Genomic DNA, 21,219 nt, shown 5'->3' on the forward strand with positions numbered 1-21,219 from the left:
CTTGGTGTGCCCTACACAAATCTCTGGATATTAAAGTTTATATTAAGGCCTTTTGGGGCAAGAGTACAGAGGTCATATATCCATTTGATCTCTATGGTGTTAATGGTTCTGGAGAAATCACCTTCCCTTCAATTTCTCTTTACCTTCTGTATGGCTATGAAACGTAATGTGGAGGGATCCTGGTTATGTATCTGTTTGTAATGATGGGAAACACTATGAGTGTCTAAATCATTTTTAATGTTCTGTATGTGTTCTCCTATACGGGTTTTCAAAGGTCTAATAGTACGGCCCACATATTGCAGATTACACAGGCACTGTAATAAGTAGATCACATCTTTCGTATCGCAAGTTAGGAAGTCCCTGATCTTGTATGGCTGTCCTGTTTGGGATGATGTAATCTCAGTGATGGATTTGGTGCTCTGTATTTTGGAGGATACACATCCTACACAATGGCCACATCTATAAAATCCTTTAGGTTTCCTACTTAGTGGCAGGACCTGTTGGAATTTTTGCTTGGGTCTAATATGATTTTTAACTAATTTGGTGGTCAGATCAGAAGCCTTCCTAAAAACTATACTGGGATGACTAGGTAAAATATTTTTCAAAACTTATCTAGTAGGAGTATATCCCACTTGTCTCTGATAATTTTGCTAGTCTTGGAGGCCGAGCTGTTATACTTCGTTATGAAGCGTACTTGTCCATCTCTTATTGTGTCCATTGGTTTGTCTCTATATCCGAGTTCTTGTCTATCCATATTTTCTATTTTAGTGAATGCCTCCTCTAGATTACCCTAATGGTATAACTGCTCTTCAAATTGTGTTTTTAGTGGGCGGCCTTGTAATATGTAATCATTAATGGAGGAGCTGTTCCTTCTGATTCTTTGCACTGACCTAACGGAATGTAGCTAAGCCATTTAGGGTGATGGTTGCTGGTGGAGAAGATATAGCTATTAACATCCACTTGCTTGTAGTGCGTTTTGGTCTCCACTCAGACTTTTTTTTATATATACTCTCAGGTCTAAAAATACACTCTCTGTTCTACTGTAATTGGTGATAAATTTCAAATTGTATGGATTCTCGTTTAGAATGATCGTGAAATCAAGAAGGGATTGTTCATCTCCGTGCCATATGAGGAAGATGTCGTCTATGTAGTGTCGCCACATGACCAGGTTCGCTCCGTTGTCTTGGTTGGACCAGATGGATTCTTCCTCCCACTTGCACATAAAAAGATTAGCGTAACTCGGAGTGAACCTGGTTCCCATAGCCGTTCCTCTAATTTGCAAGAAAAATTGGTCTTGAAACCAAAAGTTATTTTGAAGTATAAATTTGATACTGTGTAGAATTAACCTATTTTGTTCTGGATTGTACTCTTGGTCTTTTTGAAGATAGTGGTCTATACTGGCTATACCCTGGGAGTGGCCAATCACTGTATATAGCGATGTAACGTCGCTAGTGACCAGCCAATAATTTTCTTGCCAATTTAAATGCTGTAGGATATGTAATACTTTTGTAGTATCACAGATATACAAGGGTTGTGCCTTTACATATTCCTGTAGGAAACAATCTATGTATTGTGCAAGATTTGCGGTCAGCGAATTTATTCCGGAGACAATGGGAAGCCCCGGGGGGGTTAAGTGTATCCTTAGGATTCTTGGGTAAATAGTAAAAGACCAGTATTACCGTATGCTTGTTGTAGATAAAGTCAAACTCTTTCTTGGTGAGAATGCCCTTTTCAAGGCCTCATTTAAGATGCTAACTTAGGAGGCCCTGAGGAGGGCCTTTCAAATGGCTGGGATTAAAAGTAGATTTAGGTTTAAGGTGGGTATGTTTGAATACATTCATTGGAGACTGATTGTGTTTGAGACTTGATTAACCAGGGGTTTTTAAAAAATACTTCTTTAGAGCGGGCTGTTTGTGCAAAATAGTTCACCTCATAATATATATATATATAAGGTAGAATATCTGCTCAAATACTGCCTGTACAATACAAATCAATCTGTGTTCTCATAATCCAATATATTTAGTTTGTTTTTATCTTTTGAACGGAAGACATTTGCAATGTAACCTATAGGTTCATCGTTTATTAATTAGTCCAATACGCATTACGTCATCTACGTCCCACTATAAGAATCAGGAACGCCTTAAGCAACAACATACTCCCTTGAAAAAGTCACCGCAAGTGACGAAATGCATTTGTTATGCCCACAAATACTACAGGAAGGTATCATTGACACATGGAACGCACACGGATTCATTACAGTTCACACAATGCAATCCTTAATCACCGGCCTCTGCAACTATGCCGGCCAACAGTTCAAGAATCGTCTGATGGGCGTTCTATCCATGGTTACCAACCGCAAGTATAGAGACTTTTAATATACCTATTTGGATACCCCGATCAATTCTATTACGGACCTATGGTTACTTACTATCAAATTGAAATTCTAATTTATTAACCTGGATGGTACTGACATATGGACATAGCTATGTTATAGCTGGACTTTTATTCAGATGTTTTTTAAGTCGTATGTTCTATGCATGTTGTTGTGTTTTTTATTCTACAAGTGCTAGTAGCTTTTAAGGCACCCATCTATGGTGTAGAGTCTATGGGTTATAATTACTTAAATAAAATTAACGTGATTAATAGTGACACAGTACATGAATCACAGTACGTATATTCCATCAGTATTTACTATCAGCAATTACCACACCCCACAAATCCTACAATCCTTGTATAACAACGCTGAATCAGCCCCCTTTATTTTGTAACAAGTTGAAGTTATGCAAAAAACTTCATACAAACGTATGCATACTTGTTTTTGTGTGTATGCTCAATATGAAAATGCACATCTTTCCAAAAAACCAACAAAAAAAACCCAACAACATACATCCAACTCTGGGGGAGATTCAGTCAATGGTGATGTTCTCAGGAACATGAGACCAGTAGTACAGTAAAAATACACGCTCATTTTTGCTTGCACCTCTATGGGGTGCAAGCAAAAATCAGTGGATATTTCACTAAAAAATATGTGTGAAGTGTCTCCGTGGGCTTTCCGAAGACAATTTGTGTGTATTTTTTGCTAATTGAATCTCTCCCACTGAGTGAGCCTCTAAATGAACATTAAAGCTGTATCGACATGCGCACATTGATAGACATCCATGTTATGTCTGAATGCTGGTTGGAGATTTTTTATACCTATTTTTAGCTCCGGTCAGGCTGCGCTCACCATGTATATTAGCACAGGGCCATACAGCTAACACACACATCATGTCAGTTTATGTATATGAAGGAAGGTATAAATACAGCTGCTTTAATATGTATGGCATCCAGCATGGCATCCTAAAAATGTACAAAAAAACAAATGCAAAAAAAAAAAGTGAAAAATAGTTTGTTATGATGTAAAAAACAAACAAACTTTTTTTTTTAAACAAAATGAATATATAACTCTGAAGTAGATTGCATATCACAGCCAAATGTAGTGCATCATAGTATCTGGCTATAAGAACAAGGGGAACATGTCTAGAATAAGTGATTTCAATATGAAAGAATTGGCATTATTTAATACATTCTAGAAGTCATTTACAAAGAGAAAAACGGCAGCTCCACAGTGCAATAGCACAAGTGCACCTACATTTCCAGTGGGGAGCATGACGACAGTGTTTGTAGAGTAGCAGCGGTTTGCACATGCAGAGAGGGACTGGGCAGAGTGAAGGGTAAAGTACTTACTATAATGGAGGTGGAAGGGGAGAGGGCACATTTTTAGGGTGAAGTTGTCATGAAGTTGGTGGGAGGCAATTTCCACTCTAAAAAAGGACTTCAGTCTGCACCAGCTCTGAGCTGGTGGACTTTGGTCTAGTTCTATATATTTAATTACATCCACTTTGCACCTCCATGTTCCATTTCAAAGGAGACGCTCATTTCTAGGTGCAGTCTAGACACTGTAATAAAAAGTTTCATACAGACCCATTGCCACATGTTATAAAGGCAGTTCTGATCCCCCTCACTTTCATGACTGATATTGGCCATAAATGGGGCTACAGCCAGGAGTATTTTGGATAAAAAAACGGAGAAGTTTATTTTATTGAAAGGGGTAATATTAAATTGGTAGGATGTTCGTGTTGTCTCCCCATGTAGCTAGCAGCTCTGAGGGCAGGCAATGGCCGGACCATCCAGATACACAGCTGCAAAACTAAGGGGCTTTGCTCTGTAAATTAGTACATACAAATGTATATATATATATATATATAGGACCACCACAGTTATTGCCTGTTGTGACAATATTATTTAGTTGGAAGAACTTTGTGTAATGAACATCAAAAACTATACAGACCAATCATTTCATTAGTATACATACTTTCCAATATAACCCATTGACTTGTGATGAATTCATTAATTTATAGTTCATGTTGTCAGGTCTGAGTATAATATATATATATATATACACCCACATACATATATATATATATATATATATACACATACATATACACATACATATATATATATATATACACACACACATACATATATATATATATACACACATACATATATATATACACACATACATACAGTGGTCAAAGTGTAAATTTAGAAATGGCAGTATGGAAAACATGAGAACATGAGTGAACAGAATTTGATAGTCTTACAATTAAGGCTCAGTATGAATACCATTGTATACCGGGCCACCTTAAGCACACTAGGAAATCAATAATTTGGACTTGTTAGGGTGATTTTCATCCAATGAAAGCTACAGCAGTAACAACAGTTAATTCGGCCATCTCTAACACACAAATATACAGCAGATTGTGTTCACAAAAAAAAGTAGCACAATCTGTTGGTGTGAACGTGCCTGCAAGGGCATACTGCTTTATTTTCTACACTTTCCACATACATCTCAATCATCTTTCCAACACTACAAATGGATGCCTAAAGACCTTAAAACCTTTAATTAAGACATTAGGACAGAAGCAGGCACCCAGAGGTAATACAGCTGATATGAAACTACATATGTACCTCCAGTCTTTAGTTACTTTAGAAGTTATGTTCTAAATCCTGCCCCCCCCCCCCTCCCTCTAACCCCACTGCAGTTCTCTTGGGATGAAATTCACCAGCAAATTATCTCAGGATGTCCATGTAAGTCTGGTTTATCTATAATTGTGCAGATATGCTTCATATTGTCCATATTTCTGACATATTCTATAATACATAATAAATATGTATCATACTTTGACATCAGGACATACATAATTCTCATTGCAAATCCAGCACACTGATTTTTATGCCACAACTCTGATTGCACCTTTCCCATTACACAAGGCTTGGTGACAGCATTTGTATGCCTAGATTCTGCTCTACAACATTCACAGTACCTGGAGTGGTATGTACAATACATTTTAAAGTGGACCATCCAATCTATACATCTCATGGCCATACATATTCAGTTTAGAGTCTTACAGACTGTATCCGTCTCTTCAGAGGGTAGTAATAATTGCTGCCTTGTAGACAGCAGTAGAACCAAAAGCAACTCCTGATATACTCCATTTGGGAAGTCTCCAGTGCTTGATGGCTTTAATCTCATCCAGTGGCAAGTTACAAGACTGCTACATCTCTCTGGTTTTTACATCTATATCCATTATCAAAGCAGCTTAGGCTATTAATTTATTCCAAATATTATTTAATAAAATATCTAAAATGTTTATAAATATTTTTTTCTAAAAGAGTTTCTTTTTTTTACCATGAAAATTAAGTTTTGTGTTTGTTTTTCATACTTTTTTCTTGAATTCCAATGGATGTTTATGATTTTTGCTACTTCCTTTGTTATCATTGTCTACTTCACAAAACAAAAACAAAATATATATATGTATATATAAAATATCCAATATATGTTCTCTGCAATATCTCTGTTCCATAATGTGGATTTACAGAGTTTGGTAGTAACAATATGGTTCTTCAGGTTGTACCGATAGAAAGCAGTTCAAAACTCCCATTCCAGAGTCTCTTCTTTATTTGCAGCTCTCTCAAGCCTATGTATAATGTTATTTAGATTTGCCATCTTTTCGTTTCTCTTCTGGTTGTTGGGGCTATGCTTTGTGGAGGGATGCAAAGGGACTGTGTCGCTGGTTGGGCTGGAAGAATGGGCCTTATTTGGCATGGTGCTGGGCAAGGATGGAGAGATGGGAGCAGAACAAGAAGGTACAGGAGAGACGGACATCATGAGGCCTGGAGAGGAGGCAGCTGATGGGGAATTTAGAGACACTTCTAGGCTGCAGCGTGAAGATTCGACGGTGGATTTAAAGCTGATGGGATCAGCTTGTGACCTTTCTGTGCCCATGCTCTCTTTAAGTGTAAGCACAGAAGAGGTACAGTCATGGACTGTGGGCTGGTGAGACTTCTCATGAAGAGAATTGCTCTTTCGCAAATAGTGTAGTCTCTGGGAGCCATCACAGTGAGAAGAAGTAACTTGCTTTTCTCTAAGAGCTCTGGATGGCTCAGATTCACAGCATGTTCCTGATGCTGTTCCAGAGCCACAAGACTCACAATAATTAGAAGAATCATAATCATCTTCTTCCTCTAGGTTCTCTTTCTTAATTTTCATTGAAGTTCTCACCTCCCTTGGGTAGCCGTTCCTATGTAGAAGATGTTTTAGGTCATTAATTATTGGCTTTCTGTCTCCTACTTCAGATTCCGGGCTATGAGGATGTAGTGCTCTGTGAGGAACTGCCACAGAGGTGAAGCTATCGCAGCTACTTGGCTCTTGGTCGGTGTCATTGTCGTGCTGACCTTCCATCAGAATCTCCCTGCGCATGCGTGACCTGGAAGTCCATAGAGATGTGAGTTCTGGTTAAAGGAAGACAACTTGCTATAGGCATACTGTATTAATGGTTACAGATATGAAGAAGTAATAGTGTATGGAGTGATGTGGATATGATAAAGACATTGTTCACCAAGGATCTCTGAGACCAGACACACACATAATGTATTACACACACAGAAATAATTATCATTTCTTTTTGGAACATTTTGCATAAGCTAAACTGATTTTACAATCTAATGGTCTGTGATTTTAGTATCTGAGCATTAGTGTAAAGTTTAGCAACTGGGACCCTCAATTGCCTCCAACATGACATGCTTTCACGTGAATTAATCTTTTAGGCTAGTACTTGTAACAATCAGTTCCCACAGAAGGAAATCCACAGAAAATTAGCTAATAAATTCTAGTTTGGGGTATAATTCTGAGAGGTTGAATAACAAACAGATTAAGAATAAGCAGCGCCTATTTATTTGAAACATCCCAATATATTCTAGGAAATAAAAAAATGGATTTGGAACCCCAAGCACTCTCCAGAGGTTATGTTTGAATATGGTGTCACTGGGTAATCCAAATGCAACCATTTTTTTCCCGAATGGCCCATTAGATAACTTCCCTTTTCCATTTTTAGAATAGTGAAGGATAAGTAATTTTTACCATGAACTATTTTAAAAGTGACTTGATATAAATGTTGTGAAAATTATTTAATTCCCTATTTCTGCCTAATTGAAATGAAACAAGTACTGCATTCCCTAGCAGCCTACAAATTGGAAAATCTCAAGACATGTGTCAACCAAAGTCAGACACAGCCTGAAGCTGCAAGACACAAGAAGAATTCAAAAAGAGGTCAGACTTTGGGAGAAGAAAGATGTGAATGTAGAATATGCATCTAATATGTAGGGTCCATTGTTTTTCTTGTGTTCCTGGTCTCTTTAAGAACCTCTACTGACAATTCTAATGCATGACTTTTTCATTGAGACTTGGGGGTAAATGTATCAAGCTGAGAGTTTTCCGGTGGGTTTGAAAACCCAATCAGATTCTAGCTGTCATTTATTTAGTGCATTCTGCAAAATGACAGCTAGAATCTGATAGGTTGCCATAGGCAACATCTCCACTTTTCAAACCCGACGGCAAACTCTCAGCTTGCTACATTTACCCCTTGGCCTAAAGAAAGTTTTCTAAAACTTACAGTTCAATAAAAAAAAATGTGCTCAGCCTTCCATTCAGAAATCTATAATGACTTGGACATGAATATTATATAAAAACAAATCATCATGCAATAGACTTTAGGGATATTGTCAGGGACTGTGCGGGCCACAAAAAAAATACTTGGGAGGCCAACATCTGGCCCATGGGCCACCAGATAAACAGATCTGATCCAGGAAAGGGTCTGTTTAACACAACTCGCAACAGACTGAAGTAGTAATCACGTCTGCCCAAGTACATAGCCTTACCTGTAGTTGTGGAACCAGTTAATGACTGTGTTTGTCTTAAGGTTCAGCTGGAAAGAGAGCAGCTCGATGGTTTGCTGAGATGGGTATGGTTCCATTTGATAGGCTTTTTTCAGGGCTTCTTTCTCTTCCAATGCGAGCACCACCCTGGGTTTTTTCATCTGCAAGAGGTTATAGTCCTGTGGTTGGAAACTGGGACTCGCACAATCCGTTCTAGTGTTGGAAGATTCGCTGTCCGAGTTAACACTTATAAGCCCATAACGTCTTTTCAGGTAGGCTAAACATAAAATAGAGTTGTTTCGTCACAATCCACATTTCTGCACATTCTTTTGAAGTTTTAATATTTGTTTACTGTTTTGAAATTAAATTACATTTGACAGATCAATATTTATTGGCATAACTGCCTTGGCACAGGCTAATATACACACACAATCACAGGGGCTGTGTATATCAAATATTTTTTCACTTGCATCTTTTTTTTAATGAAGTAGAAAAAAATTTCTACAATTAGATCATTACAGCATAACACAGCGAACATTTTGTAATGTCCACATGGAACAATTAACACTAATGAGACCCACACGTTATATATTAACTACCCAACCTAGACAACACAAAAGAAAAACTATATTTACTATTAATTCCTTTTACTCAAAAAAATTCATGGCAGCCTTAACAATGAGTTAGTCCTTTCTAGCCTTAGGGAGAGATAAGAAATAAAACATGCTTCCAAGTAGTATATAGTTGGAAGTGATAATGTATTTGCAATTGATGACCCATAACATCGAGGCTGAGAAAACATTGGTGAGAAATTGCAACTGGGATATGAAAGCAAGCATCCTGAAGATCTATGTATTTAGAGATGGGGACAACTTGTGCAGTGGAGCCCGAGGACTCACATGCAGGCCCGGCGCTCCCATTAGGCAAGGTTAGGCACTTGCCTAGGGCGCCGGGCTCTGGAGGGCCACAGATTAAAAATTTCTTTAAAACTGTGCGGCGACCGCTGACCATACCTTTCACGGCCGCCGCACAGCTTCAGATACATCCACAGGGAGTGGGGGGAGGGACTATTGATCATCACCACCGCCGCCTCTCTGCTCCGTCTCCTTCCCTCCACTCACTGACTGTCGGGCCATGACATCATCATCACAGCCCGACAGTGTCAGTGAGTGGAGGGAAGCAGATGGCGCAGAGAGGCGGCAAGTTAAGGTACGAGAAGACGGGGGGCGCCGAATTTGATAATGGTGCGGGGGGCGCCAATTTTGAAAATGTGCCTAGGGCGCCAAGGACCCTAGCACCGGCCCTGCTCACATGAAGGAGGCAGCTGTAATGTAGAGCTCTCCAAACGCTAAATAATAATGGAAATATAGTAAAGACATCAGCGCTCAATAATTAGATAGCCAGGTGTTGCCTGAGTGAGGGAAATGTCGATATTTAAAATATGTATGTATAATTTTGTTGGTTGCCCTCTGTACGGTACTGCAGACCTCATGTGGCGCCTCTTAAATAACGGTTAATAATAATAATAATAATAATAATCATAATAATAATAATAACCACAACAATGCATTAAGGCTGCCATGAAGGACTAATTAATTACTTTTGAGAACCATTAAACCCAAAATACAGATTTTATTGTACGAAAAAATTACTCAACTGTATATGTAATGTAATTTTGGCACAACTGAAGATACTTTTAAATAAGCTGTATTGTAAAGGTAGCGCAATGTATTAAAGAGCACTTCTTGTCTACATTCAATAGAGACAGCCATTAGTTGAGATGAACCAATACTCACGTAACTGCATCCCATCAATTCACATGGTACCAGCGACATCATTGAGGCACATGATTATTTTTCATGATGCATGCATAAGAGTTTATATACATTTGCTAACATAACAAGCAGGGTCAAATTTAGAGGAAATGCTGCCCATGGCCTTGTGAGGGACTACAGCCTATATGAGGAATTGTGTACCCATATGTTCATGCTCTTGAAATAGCTACTTGGTAACAACAAAAGTATCAAAAAAGAAAATGTAAGGGCAATAAGATAAATGCAAAACCATTTATCTTAGTGGTTAGCACTTCTGCTTCACAGCACTGGGGTCATGACGTTGATTCCCGACCATGGCCTTATCTGTCTGGGGTTTGTATGTTCTGCCTGTGTTTGTGTGGGTTTCCTCCTGGTACTCTGGTTTACTCCCACACTCCAAAAACATACCAGTAGGTTAATTGGCTGCTGACAAAATTGACCCTAGTCTGTTTTGTGTTAGGGAATTTAGACTGTAAGCTCCAATGGGCAGGGACTGATGCGAGTGACAAACATTCTCCATACAGCACTGCTGCATTAGTAGCACTATATAAATAAATAAATGATGAAATGATGATGATTTCCATGCTGTCCCTTGCCGCAGGTGCCGGACTTGTTTATACGGTAAGTACAATCCTAGCTGAAGGCTTTTCATGAAGGATCAACCTGTGGCCCTTTATTAGTCCACCTACTATTGGGACAAGAATAACTTAACTGCCTTTAACTCACCCTTCTTTTCCATTTTCTTCATGTCTCTGAGTTTTTCAATGTTATGTGGATCACTCAACCAGAGCTGCATGCGAACAAATGGCTCTCTGCCCTTCAGACTTAGCTTATGCCATGGCTTGGGCCTGGACAGGAGATCCGATACAGAACCCTGAGTAAGACCCAATATGCTTTCTCCAAATAATCTCTGACCTTTAAAAACATTGAAGATATAAAGATTATCCAAACAGCTTGTGTAACTCTTCACTGCTAAATTGTGCATAAGCCAAGACCAACAATGGTATATGGTGGCCAGTTTCATTAGTACGTTTCAAATGTAAACCAATATGATGTAAAATACAACTAACCTTATAATTATACATTATACTTCATAGAGAATGTTTGACCTGTAATTTATATGGATTTTGGAGATTACATTAGAGATCCAAAACTATATTAATCCCTTTGCCACAGAGGATATTTCTCACTCTTACGTTGAGCCTATTTTGGCACTATGTAGGCTGGTAACATTCCAACATCAATATTAGTAATTTGATTAAGCAGTTCCCACACAAAGGGCCTGATTCATTAAGGAAAGTAAAGCAAAAGAAAGTAGTAACTTTGCACCTTGGTAAAACCATGTTGCATTGGAGGAAGAGGTCAATTTAAAATGTGGGGACAGACTTGTAGTTGGGGTAGGACATGTCCTAGATCAACTTTGAATTTAAGCTATCAAGTATTTGTGTGCTGCATGAAAAAACCACCAGTATTTAACTTGTGTGCAAAATAAACTAATTTGCACCCCCTTGTATTGTAACATGGTTTGTCCAGGAGCAAACTTACTCCTTTTTCTTGCTTTACTTTTCTTAATGAATCAGGGCCAAAAAGTATACCTTGTTTTATACAGAAGACTTTGAATTTTCAGAAAATACCATCAGTTCGGTTATAACCCCTGACACAGAAAAGAAAGCCTACCCAAAATGCCTAAAAGTGTTGTTTTTTTCTCTTGAAATTGCAAGAAAGTGAACTAAAAGCAAATGTATGCATTATGTTTCTAAACACTACCAAGAAATACTTTGTGGCTCTTGCTTTGGCATCAATCCACCTTTCCAAAACAGCAAAAAAGCAGCATTCTACACATAGGTTTTCATAATAAAATCTGCACTTGAAAATAATAATGCATTGGTTTTTCTAGTTTTTAAGAAGCCATGATAAGGGAGATCTTAGGGTTAAAAAGTCCCTTCCCCATCCCTGGGCTGATTAGCGTTTTCTGTAGTGTAGAGTGTTATTTGGTGATCACCAAACAATAACTACTAAGGAGGCAATCATTGAAAGGGGACTCACCTCTTTCAAATGAGGTTATACCCGAGTTTATTGAGCCAGGATGGGAGAGATTTTTTTAATGCCTTCCGCCTCCCCAGTCACCTCGTGTCACTGTAAATGGTTTCTTGTAGAACAGTGGCTATGTGCCACCTCTTCCCGCAACCTCACCGACAGGAAATACCAGTGGGGGGCAGGTAAGTATTATTTTTACTTATTTACAGCCCATGTGTGCCAAGGATGAGTGGGACTCACCCTTTGCACTTTAGAGGCATATGTACAGAAGTCCCACTTGTCCTTAGCACTCAATGGATTAAGGTACTAAAACTATGCATGTCAATAATAAATAACGACAGGAAAAAGAAACTACCTCTTTCAATTACTATGTGTACTTTCCCTTCACGTCACAATCAATTAAAAACAAGCATATATTATACTCATTCACCGGATGAGAACACCAACATCAGAATGTGGAGAATTTATTGTTCCTATTACACAGATCATTAGCAAAGGAATAAATTGAGGATTTGTGTTTTCGGTTTACATTGCATAACAAAGTATGTATAGCTCAGTGAAGAAAATACAGTTAAGTAATTAGATCAAGGTTGTGCAAATAACATCATGGGACTCATCAATACTATTTAAATAGTTGAAGAGATACAAGAGATACCGAGCAATGAATAATTGCCATCTTCAAGTCACTAAATTAAAGTTAACGACACAAGAACACCGGTACGTCTTACAAATGCACTGTTTGTAGAGTGAAATAACACTTGTGCTATATACAGTCATGGCCAAAAGTTTTGAAAATGTGAAAACCAATATCGGTGTCAAGTCTGCTGCTTTAGTGTTTTAGACCTTTTTGTCAGATGTTGCTATGGTATACTGAAGTAAGATTACAAGCATTTCATAAGTGTCCAAGGCTATTATTGACAATTACATTAAGAGTCAATATTTGCAGTGTTGACCCTTCTTTTTGAAGACCTTCGCAATTTGCCCTGGCATACTGTGAATCAACTTCTTGGCCACATACTGACTGATGGCCGCCCATTCTTCCCTAATCAGTACTGGAGTTTGTCAGAATTTGTGGGTTTTTGTTTGTCCACCCGCCTCTTTAGGATTGACCACAAGTTCTCAATGGGATTAAGGTCTGGGGAGTTTCCTGGCCATGGACCCAAAATTTCGATGTTTTGATCCCGGAGTCAGTTAGCCATCACATTTACCTTATGGCAAGTTGATCCACCATGCTGGAAAAGGCATTGTTCGTCACCAAACTGTTCTTGGATGGGAGAAGTTGATCTTGGAGGATGTTTTGGTATCATTCTTTATTCATGGCTGTGTCCTTAGGCAAAATTGTGAGTGAGTCCACTCCCTTGGCTGAGAAGCAACCCCACACATGAATGGTCTCAGGATGCTTTACTGTTGGCATGACACAGGACTGATGGTAGCGCTTACCTTTCCTTCTCCGAACAAGTGTTTTACAAGATGCAATCAATCTGAAAGGGGATTCGTCAGAGAAAATGACTTTACCCCAGTCCTCAGCAGTCCAATCCCTGTACCTTTTGCAGAATATCAGTCTGTCCTTGATGTTTTTGCTGGAGAAAAGTGGCTTCTTTGCTGGCCTTCTTGACACCAGGCCATCCTTCAAAAGTCTTCGCCTCACTGTGCGTGCAGATGCACGCACACCTGCCTGCTGCCATTCCTGAGCAAGCTCGACACTTGAGGTGCCCCGATCCCGCAGTGAGACTTTAGAGACAGTCCTGGCACTTGTTTGGGGTCCCTGAAGCCTTCTTTACAACTATTGAACCTCTCTCTCCTTGAAGTTCTTGATGATCCGATAAATGGTTGATTTAGGTGCAATCTTAGTAGTAGCAATATCCTTGCCTGTGAAGCCCTTTTTGTGCAAAGCAATGATGACTGCACGTGTTTCCTTGTAGTTAACCATAGTTAACAGAGGAAGAACAATGATTTCAAGGACCACCCTCCTTTTAAAGCTTGTAGTCTGTATTATAACTCAATCAGCATGACAGAGTGATCTCCAGCCTTGTCCTCGTCAACACTCTCACCTGTGTTAACAAGAAAATCACTGACCTGATGTCAGCTGGTCCTTTTGTGGCAGGGCTGAAATGCAGTGGAAATGTTGTCTTTGGGATAAAATTCATTGTCATGGCAAAGAGGGACTTTGAAATTAATTGCAATTCATGTGATCACTCTTCATGACATTCTGGAGTATATGCAAATTGCTATCATATAAACTGAGGCAGCAGAGTTTGTGAAAAATAATATTTGTGTCATTCTCAAAACTTTTGACCATAACTGTATACACTGCATGCTATGTGCAAGAAAATGTAGTGTATGAGTGGGCGACAACGAAGTGTTCAATTTCCCTACCACTGCGGTGCCTCACTTCCTACAAAAAATGGACTGTGGCCTGGGTACTTATTACCCCCTTTACGTTCCCAAGTTCCTCCCCTGGTTAAGAAGAGGTGGTTACCGGGCATATAAAGATAATAGTTAAGCCCACCCAGAACCCTCTCTCCTACAGGTAGTGAAATCAGGTTTTCTCCACTTGTATGTATATAAAATGTCATATAAACTGTAAATCAATGGTTGTACCGTGTAATTAGTCTGTAACTTCCCTGGGGCTGTCTGATTCTACAAAGACTGTTGTGAGCGCAGCCTGCACCCTCTGGCGCTAAGTGTGCTAAGTGCTGGCTCTTGCCACTGTCTTTAGAGGGGCATCCAGAGGGCCGACCGGACTAAGGAAGCCCCAGGCAATTCAGATCACGCTCATTCAGCATCTTGATGTTTTGAGGGTTGTTATCATTTTTGTTTTTAGTCAATTACAAGGAAATCTTGATTTGATTACAATTTGGATTAGAACAAAAATGCTGAGTATGGCTTTCCCATTAAATTACAAATTAAGACCATTTCCCATCAGATTAAAATAAAATCTGGTTTGGTTTTCTTTTAGATTACATATTAATCAAATTTCCCACTGGATTATGAAAAGAAAATGTGGTTTGGTTTTCCCGTTTGAATTATAAACTAAGGACGTTGTCCTTTGGATTAAAAATTGCCACTGGGTAAAGAGATACAAGGATTCCCACTAGTGGCATTATAAAGTGTCTTACTTAAAAAAAGGTGTGTTTGGTTATTTACTTTTTCTTATCCTAGATTTGTATAGTGTCAATAAACCAAAGGTGTTGTAACAAGCCCCAGCACTAAGCAGCACAAGGCTGGTAGTCTTTGGGAGGAGGGAGGTCCCTTATTTTTATTGGGCCCACAGGCTGCTGCTGGTTCACACTATGACAGGGGAACCCCACACTTTTATGCTTGTTTGTTACAGTTTCTGCCTGCCCAGTGTGTCTGTTAGCAGGGAGCCCCATGCTCATAACACCCCATGTTTTGTTGGGTGGATGGGCACACAGAATATTTACTAGCACTTCTGTTTCTACATGCTGCACTGAAATTAATATAATTGGAAAAAGCTCCATGATGCATGCGCCTGGATGCATTTGCGAACGCATCCAGGACATATCAACTGTAGTTATACCACATGTAAGCTAAATATCAGATACATGTGCGTATGCATCCAGGGCATATCAACTGTAGTTATTCCACTTGTGAACTGTGTATCGGATGCATGTGCCAATGCACAGCATTTATATGCATTTTATCTTGCATTTTTTACTGTAATGGCAGTGGGTAATTAGGCAAACAGACAGTTTCTCCAGTTGTCTCAAAAACACTGCCACGAAAAGATCAAGTGAAAATAAAATTTGCTTCAGAATCTCTATTTACATGAAAGTTAATTGAAGCCTCCTGAGCAGAATCCACAACAGGACCCCGATTTTACATATACATGTGTGCACATTTACCTAAATTATTGTCCGTCAGCACTTCCTTAACTTTCTTGGTGATTGAGTAGGTATCTAGTTCAGGAGACATGGCCACAATCTCCTGAATACCCGCTGTCGCCACTTGGTGAGGACTTGGGAAGGTTCTGCCACTCAGTGAGGAACCAGATCTGCTCTCTGGCTGCTGATTTTCTTTGCTGCTTTCCAGACTTAATATAAGTGGCTCATTAGGACTCTTTTCTTGATCTGACGGGCTTGGTGGTGGAGATGGGGATGGATGAGTTTCAGAGGGGCTTGCTGTGCCTATAATTAAAAAAAAACCCACATCTATAAGAAGATCTCTTCAATTTTACAATCAATTTTGTCAGAAAGTTCTGTTGTATATACTAAAATCCCTGTAGCAGCTTTACTGTCACACACACTTTTCTTTATATAACATATAAGTGCATACATTCTATACACCTACCTTGTGAAAGGGATGATTGCTGGTTAATCCCTTGGCCAAGTTGATCGGTTAACCAAAGCTGCATGCGAATGAACGGTTCACGTCCTTTCTGAGTTAGTTTACTCCATGGTTTGGGCCTGGACAACATGTCACTCACACTGCCTTGAGATAATCCAAGCACCTGAATGTAAGCATGGTTTAAAATAACTGCACAGCAAACAGACCACTGGAATAAAACTAAAAGAAAGAGGAGTGAAGTTTTTCTCTTTTAGGCTTTCAATCAAACCACTATTTACAACTGAACAATAGCTTGAAGCCTCCTGAGCAGAATCCACAACAAGACACAAAATATACATAAGTTGTTCAATATTAAATATTACTGGAGAACATGGTTGCCCTAAACCATGTAATCTAGTGTTTCAAGGTAATACTTGATGATGCAGATTATGTATGCATGATTTTACAATAACAAGCTACTGGATCTTTACTGGATCAATTATCCCGATCTGTTAATTTTTTACGTAAAACTCTGTGAAACACAGAGAAATATAACTTGTAGTAGTAGAACTTGGCTGTAATTATCTTCTGTGTTTTACTAACACAAGTGGATATTACAACACAACCACAATATTCATAATTTTAGAAGAAGTACATCAATACAAGAAAATTGATCTAAAAGTGGAAAATCAACCATACCATTGGACAGTAGAAAGAACGAACAGATAATGGACCCAGTCGGGGGATGGGTGAAGCTGCCGGACAGGGAGCAGGTTCATAAGATGAAAGGCCTTGATCTTCTCTGGGGCAAGTTCAGCGACAACTACTTTTGGTTGATAAGGGACTATGGGTAGTGTTTGAAATGGCATTGGTAGATTGTGCCACCCTAAGCCTTCTGGGACTGGATCTAGGTAACTATGGTTCATAAATGTGCGATGTGCTGCATGTTTAATTGGACACCTAGTTATCAACTATGCAAGATTTACAGGTATGGGAATCTTTGAATTACAGCCATATTAACTGGGTAGCTGTAAAATCATTTTTCATATCTTCTATCAGAAACACAGATATATGAATAACTAACTTGTTCTAGAAGATCCATATATGCTACTTATAATTTCAGCTTCACAGTGTCAATGTGTAGATCTGGAAGGCAAGCACAGTCAGCTCTCCATAAGTACCATATATGAGAAATCTTGCCTTCAGATAGTGTCACATGGGCAGAAAAATGTATTGGTATTTTAGCTAAAAGAAACACTGCAAACTGCATAGAGCAGCATGGTGGCTTAGTGGTTAGCACTTCTGCCTCACAGCACTGGGGTCAATTCCCGACCATGGCCTTATCTATGTGGAGTTTGTATGTTCTTCCTGTGTTTGCGTGGGTTTCATCTGGATGCTCCTGTTTCCTTCCACACTCCAAAATAAATACTAGTAGGTTAATTGGCTGCTATCAAGTTGACCCTAGTCTCTCTCTCTGTCTGTGTGTTAGTTAGTAAATTTAGACTGTAAGCTCCAATGGGGCAGGGACTGATGTGAATGAGTTCTCTGTACAGCGCTGTGGAATTAGTGGCGCTATATAAATAAATGGTGATGATGATAGATTATTATTATTATTATTATGATAGATTATTATTATTATTATGATGTATATTCCTGATTAATGCCATACATGCTGTATTTCTTAATGTGACACTACCCTTAGGTACCAGTACCCACCTCGCTAATACAAAGCTGTGCCATACTAGTACCTTTTCTCCAAAGATTCTCTGGCAGATGCCATTCTTTGCTAATTTTTCTTTGACTTGTCTGGTCAGGTCCAGGGTATCCACTTCTCTGTACATGTACATCTCATACTGCTCTGGTGTGAGAGGGGGAACAGTGGGCTTAAGATTTCTTGGGACGTATGCAGGGTAGTATGAAAGCTGACTGATGTTCTGATTATCTAGACTTCCAATCTCTGTCTTCACCTCCATAATCTTGTGTGCTTCTTCGCCATTTGTCATATCTTCCTCATTGTGTGCAGTCTCCCCATTATCTCCTCTCTTCCAAGGTCGACCATTTACCATGCTGGAGTAACTTGAAGATGATGAAGACAGTGACGGAGACACAGAGGTAAATGGACGACTCAGAATGTGTTTTTCTGATGCCCAGTGCTGGTCAAAATATGACCCGGCGTCACCTATTTCCGACTTTACTTTGCGTATGATGTTTTGTACGAAAGCTGCTGGGGACAGAACACTCAGTGGTGTCTGTGTGGAGCTTGTGCTGGTTAGAAGGCTGCCCTCCTCCTGTTTAATGTAGATCTGAGGTGCTTTGTGCGCGGAGGGAGTGAGCATCGGCCGCTCATTTGGGGGTGTAGGAATGGACCTATGGCTGCTGCCCGATTCTATTTCTAGCAAGGCCTGGTGCTGTGCCTGCATCTCCCTCCTTGCCTGCTCCAGAATATTTTTTATTGCGTCTTCAGAACTATTATTGGTGCTAGAAGATGATGATAAAGGAGCATTTGAGCCTTTTGTTTCACCTGCATTAAAAATGAAGATATATAGAAAAAGGAACAGAGTTTGTAAGAAATGCAAACCCACAGCTGCATTGTTTAAATCCAAGTCCGTTCTTATTCACGTATATTTAATTAAAGGCATACTTAAGTTTACAGTATATTATTTTTCTTACGTATTTACAATAGCCCTTAAAAATAGTTCCTTAGAGAAGTTTTATAACTTACATTTCCCTTCCATATACAGCATATACCTATTATACTAGGACCAATACATTCCTTCACTCACTCCTTACATGTATATGCAGTGTAGGTGCAGGGAAAATAAAAGCTAGTCAGTACTTAAGCTTCAGATAGGGGGGGGGGGGCATAGGCAAACCGAGGTGGGGTTCCCTAGTGCCTGGAAAACCCCCTCCAAGCCTGGGGCACTGTATAAATGAGGTGGCTGGACCCTGCCACCGCTTCTCACGGCTCTGCTTGAAAAGGGAGAGCTGCGTGCACCTAACAGTATGTATATTATGGGGATAGGAAGAGTTGGAGAGCAGCCAAGCACTGTCTAATAATATAGCCACGCCCCCATGCATGCTGGTCAGGCCCACTGGTGGTATGGTGTGGAAACCCCCCTCTACAAATCCTGCGTTTGCCCCTGGGGGGGGGCGCCCAGCAAGACCTACCACTATCTACTATACATAGGGAGAAGAAGTGGACAAGCACTTTAATAATACAATTTGTGCCGATATATTGTTGTGTTCCTTACCCACTATGTACCCCCCCCTCCCCTTTTACCCATTTGTTTATTGTCCTTCCCTCCTCCCCACTCCATCCCCCCTTTTTTATTTCTGTACCCCTTAAAAACTTTTGCAAAATTTAATAAAAACTTTTAAAGAGAAAAAAAATAAATACAATTTGTTCCAAAACTAGGAAAAGATAAAGTGAAAAAAAAACCACGTTGTAAAGTCACCCTTTATGGAAAAGTATCAAAAGGTTTATTTTACCATGTATTAAACACAAGCAAAAGCACTGACAATATTAGAAGTGAAGGCCATGGTCATGACATCCATTAGTTCAATTCTTAATCAGTATAATCAAAATTGCAGCTAAATCAGCCCCAAGCTGTGTAATTAATTCTGAATAATAGATGTGCACTTTAGGTAAATCATAAAGCAATTATGTGGCAACACTTTGCTCCTGAATGGTGGATAAAACCAAAAGATAGCGGTGACAATATAACTGAATGCAGTTCTACATGGTGCAATATAATACAGCACTGTAAATCCAGGCACCTACAGCATGAAGAGAATACACTGTAGCATAATAATATAAGTGTAGCACCCTTATGATCTGAATCACAATACTAAAACAAGTATTAGTAGTCCGGGACACAAAGATGGTCATGGACATGTCCCTTCCCTAGCAACACACCTCCAAACACACATTTACCTATCACAACACACGCTAGGCTTATATGCGGACACCTAAAATAAAAACAGGCACAGAAAGTAGGTATCCCTCTTCCTCCACTATATCTGGGGAGTTTACCCGCATTGATTTCTACATATCGTTGGAAGAATAATCCCTCTCAGCCTCTGATCATACCCCTGAGTTTACAGCTACCTGGTTCAGATGGCTATAATTTAAAGAGACAGAATATCGTACAAGATTACTACTGCCACGCTGATAACAATGCTTCTAAGAGAACATTGTAGTGACCCATTTCCATTGCACTCCTGAAATAGCACTGTTCAAATATGGCCCCATCAGCCGCATTATAGAGCTTCACCTTCTTTGACGTGATGTGAATGTTACCCCCCCATTTTCTTGAGCATCTATTTACCCCCTCTGTCCTCCATCCCCTCCTTTACTGTCCCCTGTCTGTCTTTTCCCCAATGATTGTTTATGTTTATGTATATACTGATAACTTTCTTATGTTGCTGCTTCACCATGTATGTTATATGCACACTATTATTGTTAAATGCTGTTGATTATGGACTGATGTGATTGAGTTCTCTGTACAGCACTGCGGAATTAGTGGCGCTATATAAATAGATGATGATGATGATGATGTCTTGCCATGTATAAATAAAGAATGCGTAAAAAAAAAAAAGAGGAGAACCACGTACAAAAGGCTCAAATGTCTTTGGCACAAGAATAGGAACACATATTTTGTAAATTTGCTTGTTGCTAAACATTTGCATATATGTTATGATGGGTAAACATTCTTCCAGTTAATTTCAAGTGGGGTGATGGGATTATTAATTTAATGCTGGGGAGGTTTGGAGACTATTTTTTTTAATGTAGGGCTGAGTTTGAGGAGAAGGAGGGACT

The 21,219-nt window shown here is 39.4% G+C and overlaps 1 protein-coding gene across 1 annotated transcript in view; it reads right to left on the minus strand.

The window, feature by feature from the left end:
• Window positions 1-5,085: 5,085 nt before the first annotated feature.
• Window positions 5,086-21,219, minus strand: part of CUX2 (cut like homeobox 2) — a 294,270-nt gene continuing 278,136 nt past the window's right edge. The window contains exons 17-22 of the mRNA XM_075178474.1: window positions 18,149-18,921; window positions 16,425-16,584; window positions 15,980-16,261; window positions 10,803-10,991; window positions 8,266-8,539; window positions 5,086-6,815 (exon numbers count right to left, since the gene is read on the minus strand). Coding sequence (XP_075034575.1) covers window positions 5,978-6,815; window positions 8,266-8,539; window positions 10,803-10,991; window positions 15,980-16,261; window positions 16,425-16,584; window positions 18,149-18,921 — 2,516 coding nt within the window. The 3' untranslated portion in view covers window positions 5,086-5,977. The remainder of the gene's footprint in view (window positions 6,816-8,265; window positions 8,540-10,802; window positions 10,992-15,979; window positions 16,262-16,424; window positions 16,585-18,148; window positions 18,922-21,219) is intronic.

This window comes from Mixophyes fleayi, chromosome 1, assembly GCF_038048845.1.
Source record: "Mixophyes fleayi isolate aMixFle1 chromosome 1, aMixFle1.hap1, whole genome shotgun sequence".
Taxonomy (NCBI): Eukaryota; Metazoa; Chordata; class Amphibia; order Anura; family Limnodynastidae; genus Mixophyes; species Mixophyes fleayi.